Source organism: Nicotiana sylvestris, chromosome 1, assembly GCF_000393655.2.
Source record: "Nicotiana sylvestris chromosome 1, ASM39365v2, whole genome shotgun sequence".
Lineage (NCBI taxonomy): Eukaryota > Viridiplantae > Streptophyta > Magnoliopsida > Solanales > Solanaceae > Nicotiana > Nicotiana sylvestris.
Genome location: NC_091057.1, coordinates 46,743,059 through 46,755,846, shown reverse-complemented (window position 1 = coordinate 46,755,846; position 12,788 = coordinate 46,743,059). Strand labels below are relative to the sequence as shown.

At 38.0% G+C, this 12,788-nt stretch overlaps 1 protein-coding gene across 1 annotated transcript; it reads right to left on the bottom strand.

The window, feature by feature from the left end:
- Window positions 1–11,196: 11,196 nt before the first annotated feature.
- On the bottom strand, window positions 11,197–11,616 carry LOC138869758 (uncharacterized). Its single transcript, XM_070147420.1, has one exon. The coding sequence runs from the start codon at window positions 11,614–11,616 to the stop codon at window positions 11,197–11,199; it is 420 nt and encodes a 139-aa protein (XP_070003521.1).
- Between the last annotated feature and the right edge of the window lie 1,172 nt (window positions 11,617–12,788).

The window sequence follows — 12,788 nt, the reverse complement described above, 5'->3', positions numbered from 1 at the left end:
ACTTGGGATAATTTATGGTATCCCAAGTCACCGGTTAAAATTATGAATCGAGGAAGGGTGACTCTGTTTAACAGTCCGCGAACCAGAAATTCGGGTAAGAAATTCTGTTAACCCGGGAGAAGGTGTTAGGCATTCCCGAGTTCCGTGGTTCTAGCATGGTCTCTTTGATCATACTTGGCTTATCGAAATTATTTAATTACTGACTTTAGACCCTATGTGCATTTATCCTTTACCGCTTTTAAATCACTTGATTATTCGTAGTTAAAGGATCGAGTTACGCGTACGTATACCCTTTCCCTTTGGCGCGTCAAAAATCATGTCACGCGAACGTGTCCACAATTAATAACACTTGATTATTATATATGAAAAGATTTGGCCAAAGTTGCGCGTATCTAAAACAAACTATAAACACTTGTCATTTTGTATGATTAAATGGTATACGACGCGCCTCAGACTATATGAGCTAATTTAATTAATACCCTACGAAAACCCGTTTTATTATTAAGAAGGTTTGCTCAAAATTGCGCAAACGCATATTCCTAATTAGTTTTTAGAATTGTAATCATGTCACGCGAACGTGTACACAATCACAATTGTATTTTAAACGGCACTAAAGGTTTCTCTACGAATATTCAACAATTATTCCTAAAATTGAGTTAGGATTGCTAAGGCCACAAGTTACGGGCTAGCTACACTGTGAAAAGCAAACGGGCTAACTCAAGGCACGTGGATTTGCAGCACAGAAGTGTTAATGTGGAGAAGGCCCTGGCAGCTCATTTGCTAGGCCCATATTCTTTTGCTTGAAATTACATCCTTTAAATCTGGTCACATGACCAGTTTGAAGATCCAGGTGAGCTGGACATAATCCCCAAGAATCAGCACAAACCATTGTCCAAAACCTGATTTCTTAAAGCCCAAAGCTATTTCTCTAATAATTCATGAGAAACACCCTCGCAAAGAATCATACCACCGGGCATGCATTAAAACTAACGATTGAATCATGAAGACTAACAATTAAGCTTCGATCCGAATCCAACAAACTTTAGCGGAATAAAACAAATTTCGATATAAGAACGGACAAAGACAACAAAGCTACAACTTATGAAAATAAACCTTACAATGAACACATTAAAACAAATACATAGTCCTTGAAAAATGCAGGTAGGTCCTGGGCAGATTCTCCTCAGTAACCAAACATATATCACGAGGAGTATGGACTGAACCATACTTTCACATTTTTGAAAGGTTAAACAAGCACTAGAAATCAGATCCAATGGAACTAACCAGCAAATCAAACCAATGAGAGCCACAATCAGAATTTGCACCCAGAATAATGAATCGATGCACTGCTTGCACAGTGCGAAACAAGGCAAATTTTCAGCTAAACAATTAAAGGTGAACATGGTACAGGGAAGGTCAAACTACTCTACACATTCTAACAGTTTCCCAAAGACATGAGTGACATTCATGAATAAGACATAGGTGTGGCTGAGCTTAGCACTGACTTACAGCACTGTAATAGTCCAATAGTCTAACATGATTTATAACATATTGGTGCAAATCCCAAGTCTGAAAAGGAAATAGGCTACAAACTATATGACTAACTACTCATAATGATTAATGAGAGAAATGTGCAGAAATCACAAGAAGACCAATAGCCTCTGCTTGAAAGAACAAAACAACCATTTCAGCTTGATTTCATAGGCTTCTGATCTAGATCTACCCAAGGTTCAAATGTCCTTACATACCTGAAAATGTGAAGAAAGCAACAACGAGATAATCATAAAACCCAGTAACAGTAACAAGCAGCAAAGTGGACCTCAAATCCAGTGGAACAGTGTACCAAAACAACTCAAAATTCCAGAAAATGCAAGTCAGCAGACCAGATTGCGGTGTCAAACACACTCTCACACAAGCAAACACCCAACACCTAGCCATAATGACCAAGTATCAAGCCATCTTAGCCCTCGATTGTTCAGAGATCATTTCAGAAGTGAGAGCCTCAAGAATTACAAAAAAACTTTCAATGGAACAATGACTTTTTTTTAGTTGTTCTGATTTCTCCTGTATTTCAGCCTTTTCAGTCTCTCTAAGGTGTAAAAAACTGACTTGAATGAGAAGAAAGCTTTCTTTTTAAAGGCCGAGGGTCTGCTGTGTGCTTTCCAAGGCAAGGCAGTCAGATTTTCTAAAATACCCTAATAGGGCATCTTTCAAAACTGATTTTTGGACAGCTGTCCATTTCCTTCAGATATTTTCAACTTACAGCCTATTTTCCCCAACCATTTTGGGCAGCTGTCCATTTAGGAAGCTTCCCATCAGTTATTTAAAGATTCTTTAAGTTGAAACAATCTTCAAATTACCCCTAAAATTCCCCATTATTCACTTACCCCCTTAAATTCTGAATGCTCACAATCTCAATAACAGTAAACAAACGGGTTGACACTTTCAAACAAATTGAAATCCAAAACAACTATTGAAATTATGAGAAACTGGCTTGAATACCCTTCACACATAAACATGAATTCAAAAAATATTTTTGAAACAAGAATTAATGCAAACGATGAACTATACTTGACTCAGTTCCAAAATTAATTCACAAAATGTGACATGAAACCCAGCGAAAAAAAAAATAAAATCTCGTGAATTGAAACCAAATTAAACGCAAACCTTACGAAGCTGATTGTCATCGACAACTACGCAAACAAGCTAACTAACAATCTCGCAATCAGAACATAATGCAATTAATCAAGAGACGAAAATTCTGAAAAGCTATAAAACAAACCAAGCAAACAAACAGAAGAGATCAACAGAAACCAATCGATGCAAAGGGAAATTATCCCAAACCTGCTTCGGCAAGAACCACATGAACTCGAACAACCTTGGAGGAAGCAGTGAACCTTTGACGGTCATTAATCGGTTGTCCTTAACAAAAGACAAATGATTAATGACAGTATTAGGTTCACTTGACCTTGCTAAGCCGGAAAAGAATCCCAAGGAGATACTTTGCTATCCGGACCTCTACTCTACCACTAACGGGCCATTTTATGATGAAACCAACATGTATTTGAGGCAGGAAGGAGATGAGGGGTTGCATGGTGTGATTTTGGGTGGATCTGGGAATTTTAGGGTTTTCGGTGCTAACCTCAGATATAAGATTCGAGGCGATGGAAGGGGATTCGAGAGGAACTGTGTGGAGATTTGGGATGGGGAGGTGGAAAGGAGTTCAGGGTGTTAATTTGGTGGCGATTGGACGCCGGCGCCGCCACCGGACGGTGGGGAATTCTGGGGCGGCTACTAGGGTTTGGGGGGGGGGTAAGGTTCTGAAGTTGGGGTGTTGGGGACGATGAACTGAGGGGTATGTGTGTGTGTATTCAAACATATATATACTCCCCCAACTTTAGTTCCGAGCTGTTAGATCAAGTAAGGATCAACGACTCAGATTGGCAATGGTCGAAACGACGTTGTTTTATTTGAAAGGGGGATCCGGACTGGGTATAAGTGGATTTGGGCCAGAACTAGGTGGGTATGAGGGGGATGGGGCAATTGGGCTGAAGGGGGGGGGGTTTGCATAAATGGCCCAAATCGAATTTCCCTTTGTTTTTTGAATCTTTTCTTCTTTTTTTCAATTTCCAAATTTCTTTTCTTTCCAAAATTAGAAATAAATCCTAAATTATTAAAACTAATATTATCATATCAAATTAAACTAGTTAATCTCTAAAAATAATTACCGTACTAATTAAATACCAACTTAAAGAAAGCTAACAAAATTCGAGAAATTAAAATGAGAATGCAAAAATGAACTATTTTTTGTGATTTTCCAGTTTTATAAACACTAAATTACTAATTATTTCAAACATGCAAAAATTAAATCCTAAATGCAAATGTAGTATATTTTGTATTTTTCATTCATTAACAAATGAAATGCACAGACAAAAAATACAAATAATTAACAGCAAATGCCACAAAATCCACAAAATTGCAAATAATGAAACAAAATTACTTTGTTTTGAATTTATGGGAGTATTTCATGTAGGGCACAAAACACATGCTCACAGCTATCTACTCACAATTTTTGTGTGTCACCTACAGAAATAGTCTACGCCCTCGAGAAACTCGAAACGAAAGTGAAGTGGCTGACGAAGATGAGATCAGCCCCGAACACTAGGAAATCCGACGCACTCTGTGAGTTTCACCAGGAACGTGGGCACAAAACAAAAGACTTCATCGCTCTCAAACAAGAAGTCGTAAACATGTTACAGTAAGGGCACCTCAATGAGCTACTAAGCGATAAGGGGAGGACCGTCTTCGCCAGAGGACATGAACATCAAGGCTTGCCTTAGCCGCCTTCGCCAGCTCGTACCATTAACATGATCATCGCGGCGGCGGCGATGCCTATATCAACATCGTGAAGTTTACTACCACTTACAAGCTCAAGCGGTCTATCACCCGTAAGCTGTATGACAAACTCGAAGAAAGTATCATCTTCGACAAGTCGGATGCCGACAGTTTGGCTTTCCCTCATAATGATGCCATTGTTATTACTTTATGCATTTTAGATACCAATGTCAAATTCATCATAGTGGATGATGGAAGCGGTGCGTGCATTATCCATCCTCGATTCCTTACCCAAATAAGGCTCGAGGATAGTATAGTGTCGCGTTACATCACGCTAACCAATTTTAATAATACAGTTGAGCGGACATCCGAGGAATTCACACTCCCCATCTTGGTTGGCGGCGTGACTCTGGAGACGACATTCCACATCATGGACCAGGCCACTGCGTACAACATCATAGTGGGACGACCGTGAATACACCCCATGAGAGCCATCCCCTGTAGCCTATACCAAGTAATTAAGTTCCCAACACCATGGGGGATATTCACCATACGTAGGGAACAACGTACATCCCGGGAATACTACACATTTCCTTGGGATGCACAGACACCTAACAGAAAAAAGAAAAAGAAAAAGAGGCATAGCAATCAACAAGGTCGAGGTCGAAGCAAGGAGAGACTGGGGACATCATCATGGATCCTGACACGATTGAGGCTGCAGGTTCGACCATAGAAGACCTCGACCTCGTTTAGTTAGACCTCAACGACCATAGCAAGAAGGCCTATATCAGTTGCAAACTTCGAGAACCAGGTAAATTCATTCAATTCTTAATAGCTAATGCAAATTTGCTTGCTTTCAGTCATACAGATATTCCGAGCATCCTAAAGGAAACCGCCACAAACAAATTAAATGTCGACCCATTCCACCCCCATTATGGCAAGTCAGGCATAAATTCAACTCTGCCATCAATGATGTAGTCCGCAAAGAGGTGGAATAACTGTTAGAGAACGGCTCCATCAGGGAGTTGAAGTACCCTAAGTGGAATCTCAATGTATTGATGGTCAAAAAGAAAAATAGAAAATGGCGGATGTGCGTGGATTTCACATACTTGAACAAAGCATGTCCAAAAGATTCGTTTTCATTACCCCATATCCACCAACTCATCGACACTACAGCCCGGCACGACCTATTGAGTTTCTTGGACGCTTACTTAGGCTATAACCAAATTCTTATGGAGGAGGAAGACTAGGAGAAGACCACGTTCATCACCCATCAAGGAACGTATTGCTATAGGTCAAAATTCATTTTAGTCGAAATAGTGTTAGTAAAATATTCATGCTATGCTGCGCGTCGTAATGATCTAATTATCAATGAAGGCAGGGGTCGAAGAAATAGCAGGAATGTGGTGAAAGAATCAGCAAGACCAAATTCGTAGAGTTGTCATCAAGGCCGAGGTCGAGCACCCTTAACAGAGCTGTAGCAGCTGGTTTCGAGATAGGACATAAAAGAGAAATATTCTAGTGAATAATTCTCTGCACTTATACTATTAGGGTTTTTAGGAACATGTTCCTTATAAATAGGAAGAGACATAATGATAGGGGGCATGTGATATTCATTTTTAAAAAGTCACTTTGACTTGAGAAAGAGAATCGGATCTCATTGCTAAGATGCAAACAATACCTTTTCACTGAGAGTCTTGTCAATACTTTTTCACTAGATCTGAGAATAACTCAAATATTCAAGAGATTGTCTATCATTCATCATTGTCAGAAAGAACATCCACTTATTCCATCCTTTCCTGGGTGACTCATTCCTTTTATTTACTTAAATATCATTTGTTGCTATTCATTGATATTGAATGCTACACTATTACATTTGATCTCTTTGGATATTTATTGCATGTTACCGCTACTGTCCGACTATATCTATATAGTGTTTGTTGCTTTTTCAAGAACTTCATTTTAGGGATATTATTGTTAGTTAAGATTAACAATCTTTTATATAAATTTAATTATTTGAACCAAGATCTATATTTTTAGTCAAACATTTTCGACAGTTGATATTGTAATCAACCCAACTTGACTTAAGACATGCATATGAACCAGTAAGCTCATAAAACACAAAATTTTTGTTAAGAAAAATATTACATCGGTGAGAGAAATACATAAGTAATTAATTCTTACAAACTTCGCCACTATCTAGGAGAGGGGGGTGGGGTTCGTTATAAGATAGACTTATATTCTCTATTCAAACAAGTGAAGGGACTAGGGAGTGATTTTACTTGATCTCAATTCTTCATGCAAGATAAAATCATGAAAAATAAGATGGAAAAATGAACAAGGGTCGACTTAATATACGAAGTAAAAGGAAATAAAAGTAGAGTGAGAATTATATTAAAGTATTATTAGTCAATTTACTACGTACACATAAATCCAAAATAAGTGTTATACGGCCAAAATTATTAAAATAGATAAATAAGTAGGTAACAACTCGTATGCATGAAGATGAAGCAATAATCACAGGTCAATTATAAGAAGATGAATTTGTTCCTGACCCAAATATAAGTGCGGGTCATGCGCCGAAAGCAGATTCAGAGGAATTCTTAGTTCATTAATATCTGCTGTAAATTCTCACGTAAATACTTTCGTTCTTTCTAAAATAAAAAATAATAAGAATATTAGATTTATGCAATACGTTTACCTTATTTAAATAAAATCAATAAACTAGAATTCAAATCAAGATTTAGAGGGGAAAAAAGTAGGAGGGCACCGAGAAAATTTTAGAACATAATAACTGTTAATTCATTGATCCTCAATGTAATCTGAGGATTTGATTTAGAATTAAAACCCTAATAATGAGAGGAGAAAGAGAAATGAGAGGAGCAAAATATCTTATGAGAGAAAATGAATTTGTTATTATGTTTAGAATCTTCTGTTGTTAGTGGTGTATATACAAAATAAATGACTAAATGAAAAATGGGCCGGGTATATAGTAAGGCCCAAACTAAGTACAAAACTATGAGGCCCAATAGGTGATCCATTTAGCTACTGTTAAATGGCCAGTATTGTCAACACCCCCTCAAGATGGAGGGGGTAGACACTCCAAGCTTGCCTAAAATTGATGATGTAGAGGACCATGCAGTGGCTTGGTAACCATGTCAGCAAGCTGGGCAGAGTTGGGAACAAACTGAAGGGATATTAAGCCAGAAAGCAAGCTGTCTCGAACATAGTGACAATCAACTTCAATATGGTTGGTGCGTTCATGAAATACTGGGTTCTTGGCAATGTGCAGAGCTGCCTGACTATCATAGAAGATAGAAATAGGGGCAAAAATATGAAGGCCCAAATCACCAAGTAAACAAGTTAGCCAAGAAACATCAGCCACAACCATCCTTAATGCTCTATATTCAGCTTCAGCTGAAGAGAGAGAGACAATGGGTTGCTTCTTACTCTTCCAAGAAATTAGACTGCCCCCAAGAGTGATGTGGAACCCAATCACAGATCTCCTTGAAGCAGCACATGCAGCCTAGTCAGAGTCTGAATATGCTAGAAGGGAAAGATCAGAGCTGGCAGAGAGTAGAATACCCTGAGCAGGGGCATTCAAGAGATATCTGGGGACATGTAGAGCTCCCAGCATATGAGGAACATGTGGGGATTGTGGCTGAGGTGTTGTACTGTAAAGGATATATCAGGCCTGGTGTGCTGCGGGAAGTTGAGTTTTCCAACTAACCTCCTGAAAGTGGTAGGATCAAGTAGGGGATCATGCATGTTAGGAACCAGCTTCACACTAGGATCCAAATAAGTGGTAGCAGGTGTGAAGTGGTCACAATGAAACTCAGAAAGTAGGTCAAAAGTATATTTGTGTTGAGTCATAAGATAACCATGGTCATGAGGAGTAACTTCCAAACCCAAGAAGTGATGGATAAACCCCAAGTCCTTAATCTTAAATTGAGCATCTAGGGAACCTTTCAAAGCATTCAACTCATCAAGGTCATCACTAATAAAATGTCATCTACATAGACAGCCAAAACCACCAAAAAGGCACCAGAAGACCTGATGAACAGAGAATATTCATTTTTGCTGGATATGTAGCCCCTAGATAGCAAGGATTCAGACAGCTTGGCAAACAATTGTCTGGATGCTTGCTTGAGGCCATAAATTGATTTCTGAAACTTGCACACCAAAGGAGAAGAGGTAGAAGAAGAAGGAGAGACTTCCAAAATAGGAGGAAACTTCATGTAGACCTCTTCATAGAGATCACTATACAAGAAAGCATTGTTGACATCCAATTGGAAAACAGTTCAACCTCTTTTTACAACTAGAGTGAGAAAACATCTGATGGTAGTGAGTTTAACTACAGGGGAAAAAGTCTCAGCGTAATCAACACCTTCTCTTTGTGTTCCCCCTCTTATCACAAGTCTGACCTTATACCTCTCAATAGAGCCATCAAATTTGTGTTTGATTTTATACACCCATTTGCAGTGAATAACCTTTTTATGAGGAGTAAGGGGAACAATATCCCAAGTGTGTTTAGCTTCAAGTGCTTGAAATTCCTTTAGCATGACCTCTTGCTAAGCAGGAATGGAGATAACCTGCTAGTAAAATTGAGGCTCATGCATGTGTATTTCACCACTAGGAACCTGAGGAGACACAAAAGCAGAAAAAGAAGAAGGAAAAGCAAAAGTACAAACAAAATCTTTAAGGTATTTAGGAACCTGAATAGGCCTACCAGATCTCCTAAGTTCAGGAACTGGAACAGGAGGAGGAAAAGGGATGGAAAAGAATCAGGGGAAGCAGAAGGTGAAACAGAAGGAGAAACCTCAACAGGAATAGAAGGGGAATCCTCAACAGGAACAGAAAGAGAAACCTCAACATAATCAGAAGGGGGAGGGAAAGTAGAAGAAGGAGAAGGGGAATAATAAGGAAAGATATGTTCATAAAAAACATCTCTAGAGAAAAAAGATAGAAATAGATGACAAGTTAAGTAGTTCGTACCCCTTTTTCCCACAAGGGTACCCCAAGAAAATAGTAGATATAGATCTAGATTGGAACTTATCTCTACCAGGTTTATGACTGGCTGCATGACAGAGACAACCAAATGACTTCAAGTGATCATAGGAGGGATCATGACCATGTAGTTTCTCAAAAGGTGAGATGTTGTGTAGGACTGTGGAGGAAATTCTATTAATGATATATATAGCAGTAAGAACACATTCACGTCAGTACTTGAGAGGGAGTTTGGATTGGAATAAAAGTGCCCTAGAGACTTCTAAGGGATGTTTGTGTTTTCTTTCAACAATTTCATGTCTGGTGAAGTATACCATTATAAGTAAAGAATTGTTGGAGTTCAGAACTACTCCCCAGTTGATAGGTATTATCAGATCTAAAACATTTATCAGAAGAATGAAATTGAACTTTTACCACTTGGATGAAAGCTTTAAGAATGGAAAAGCATTGCTCTTGCAAGAGATGAGATGTGTCCATGTCACTCTAGTAAAGTCATCAACTAGAGTGCGAAAATACCTAAAGCTATTGTATGTTTGAGTGTTGTAAAGGCCCCAGATGGCAATGTGAACAAGTTTAAAAGGAAGAGAAATGTGTATAGTACTATCAGGGAGGGGGAAGTCTATGTTGTCTAGCCATTGGACATACATTGCATAAAAATGGTTGTTTGGATGACACCTTATTTGACAGAAATAAAATGGATCTCATCTTGGAAAATGGAATATGACCAAATCTTTGGTGCCAAAACAGATCATCTTTATTAACAACAGATGGATGACAAGATTAAGTATGAAATACAGAATGATCAATAGAATTTGAAACAACATTATTGCTAGGAACAGAAATAGAAACATTAGACTGAGCAGAAGAAGAAACAGAACTAGGAACAAATAAAGGAAAGTGAGAATCAGCTGAATGCAGGAATTATAGTCCATTTGCAGCCTTACAAATTTTCAGAGGCCTCCTTAGAGAAAGGCCCTGTAAAATACAGTTAGAAATAGTGAAGATTGCAAGACATTTGAACTGAAGAAGTAACTTATGCACAGAGATCAAATTGAAATGGAATGAGGGAACTAATAAGATATTATGTAAAATCATATCTGCCCTGAGGATCAAAGAACCAGTAGATATGACCTTTATATCCATTAGGTAGAGTAATTAGGAAAGGTGTTACTAAAGGCTTAAGGTTGTAAAGTAAGTGTTTATGTAGGGTTATGTGGTTGGTGGAACCAGAATCTATGATCCAAGGGTTTAAGCCTAAGTGAGAAACTGCACATGCATGAAAAGAAGCTGAATGCACCTCAGGGTGACTGTACACACCTGTAAAGTTGGCAAATCCTGCATTTTCAGTGACAACATTCTTAGAATAAAGAGTAGGAGATATGTGGACTTGTTGAAGCAGAGTCATGAGATGTTGGTATTGTTCTTTACTAAGTCCATGTCCACTCTCAACAGAGGAATTTGATTTGGTAAACGCAGGGTCCAGAAGATGTTCATCAGACTGAACACAAGCTGCATACCTCCTATTCTTGGTAGACTTGAAATCTGAGGGGAAACCATGTAGCTTATATCACTTATCAATGGTGTGTCCAGGCTTCTTACAATATCTGCATGAAAGATTGGAAGATGAACTAGAACCTCTCTTTGCATCAAATTGGACCCTCTAATTAAAATCCCTAGAAGTGTTCACATGACTAGCTGAAGCATTAAAGGAGGCAGAATCATGGGAGAAACCAGGGACAGGAGTAGAAGTCTCTTTCTGTTTCTCATCATATCGTAGCATGGAGTATGCCTTACTCAGGGAAGGAAGGGAAGGCATCATAAGGATGTTGCTTTTGAAAATAAAATAAGACTCATTCAGACCACTGAGGAATTGATAGATTTATGCTCTTCAATGAATTTGGGGAGAGCACCACAAGAACAAACAGGACCAATATAAGCACTGCTAAGCTCATCCCAAAGACCTCTCTGTTTAGTAAAATAGGTAGCAATATCTAAATGACCTTGGGAGGTAAGACTAATTTCCCTTTGGAGTTGAATGTACTTAGAACCATTAGAAGTACCAAATCTTTCATTAATATCAGTCCATATATCCTTAACAGTATCAAAACACATTACACTGTTGGCTATATCCCTAGACAAAGAGTTTGTTATCCATGCAATGATCATGTCATTGCACCTTTCCCAAAAATGATAATAAGGAGAGTTAAATTTTGGTTTGGATATCCTATCAGTGATGAGACCTAACTTGTTTTTAGCAGATAGGGCAGTAAGCATGTTTTTTGCCAAATGACAAAACCATTTGTTACACCCCACATTTTCGTATATGAAAGTACTCCATAAATAAATTGACGTAAGCTCGAGAATGAGATTATTTTGGAATTATAAATATTATGCTACCAAACAAGTGATAAGAATATTCATGAAAGAGAGAGGGTAAGCAAATCAGAGAAAATAAAATTCCTGAAAGTTTGACAATTTGGGATAAAATATGGTCTGAGCTATTGATAACGCCCAACTATGCCTTTTAAAGGACAAAGTGGTCGCTGCAAATATAATCCGGTTTTAAGTCCGAAATCAAATCCTCAGGGAACTAACCTATCTATTACACTCTTTGGCAATGTTATTATCAACTCAATCAATCTCTAGATGCAAGATGTTTGATCAATAAAGATTGGGTTTTTGTTTAACTACTTCAACTACTATTAAAAACAACAGTAAGCTAAGACAAAGATAATTCAATGGTAAAAAGGTCTAGGGCAGTGATTTCCCCAATTGCTAGCTTAGGTCTTGACTCTTCCGCTATAATCTCGCCATAATACTCTATGAGGATTAAGAGTTATGGGTTATTGTAATTATCTCTCGATCAACTACAATAATTTACTAGAGCATTCTCTCGAACTACTCTAGCTGACAAGAGTTATGCAACTCTAAATTATCCCACCAAAGTTTTGTTATCTCTAAACCCACTTTTAAGTTCAAGTAATGAATCTCTTCAGTTACCCAAAAGTGGTGTTGTTCAACAGCTATCTAACCTAATATTCTTTCTCAAGCAATATAAGGTAATTAGACACGATTAATCAAGGGCCCATTCAATTAATCACCATACAAAACGTAGTTGAACAATCATATCATAAATCCGGCTCGATTATAACAACTTGGGTCAAAACTTTAACCAACAATTGGTTCCATCAACCCTAGATAAGTATTTAGCTACTCATATTAAAATAAGAGAAAACTACTAAATTGTTCATAATATAAAATTGCAAGAATTAAAAGGAGATAGAAAAACTCTAATGTTTGGTTGATCTTCTCACTCTTGTTCTTGCCTCCAAAAGTAGTCTAAAATCAGCTTAACACAATATTGTTTGAGTTTCTAAAGAATATAAGGGTTTTACAAAAGTTTCCCCGATTTTACACTTTGGTCCTCAAACTTTCCAGCAGCGTAA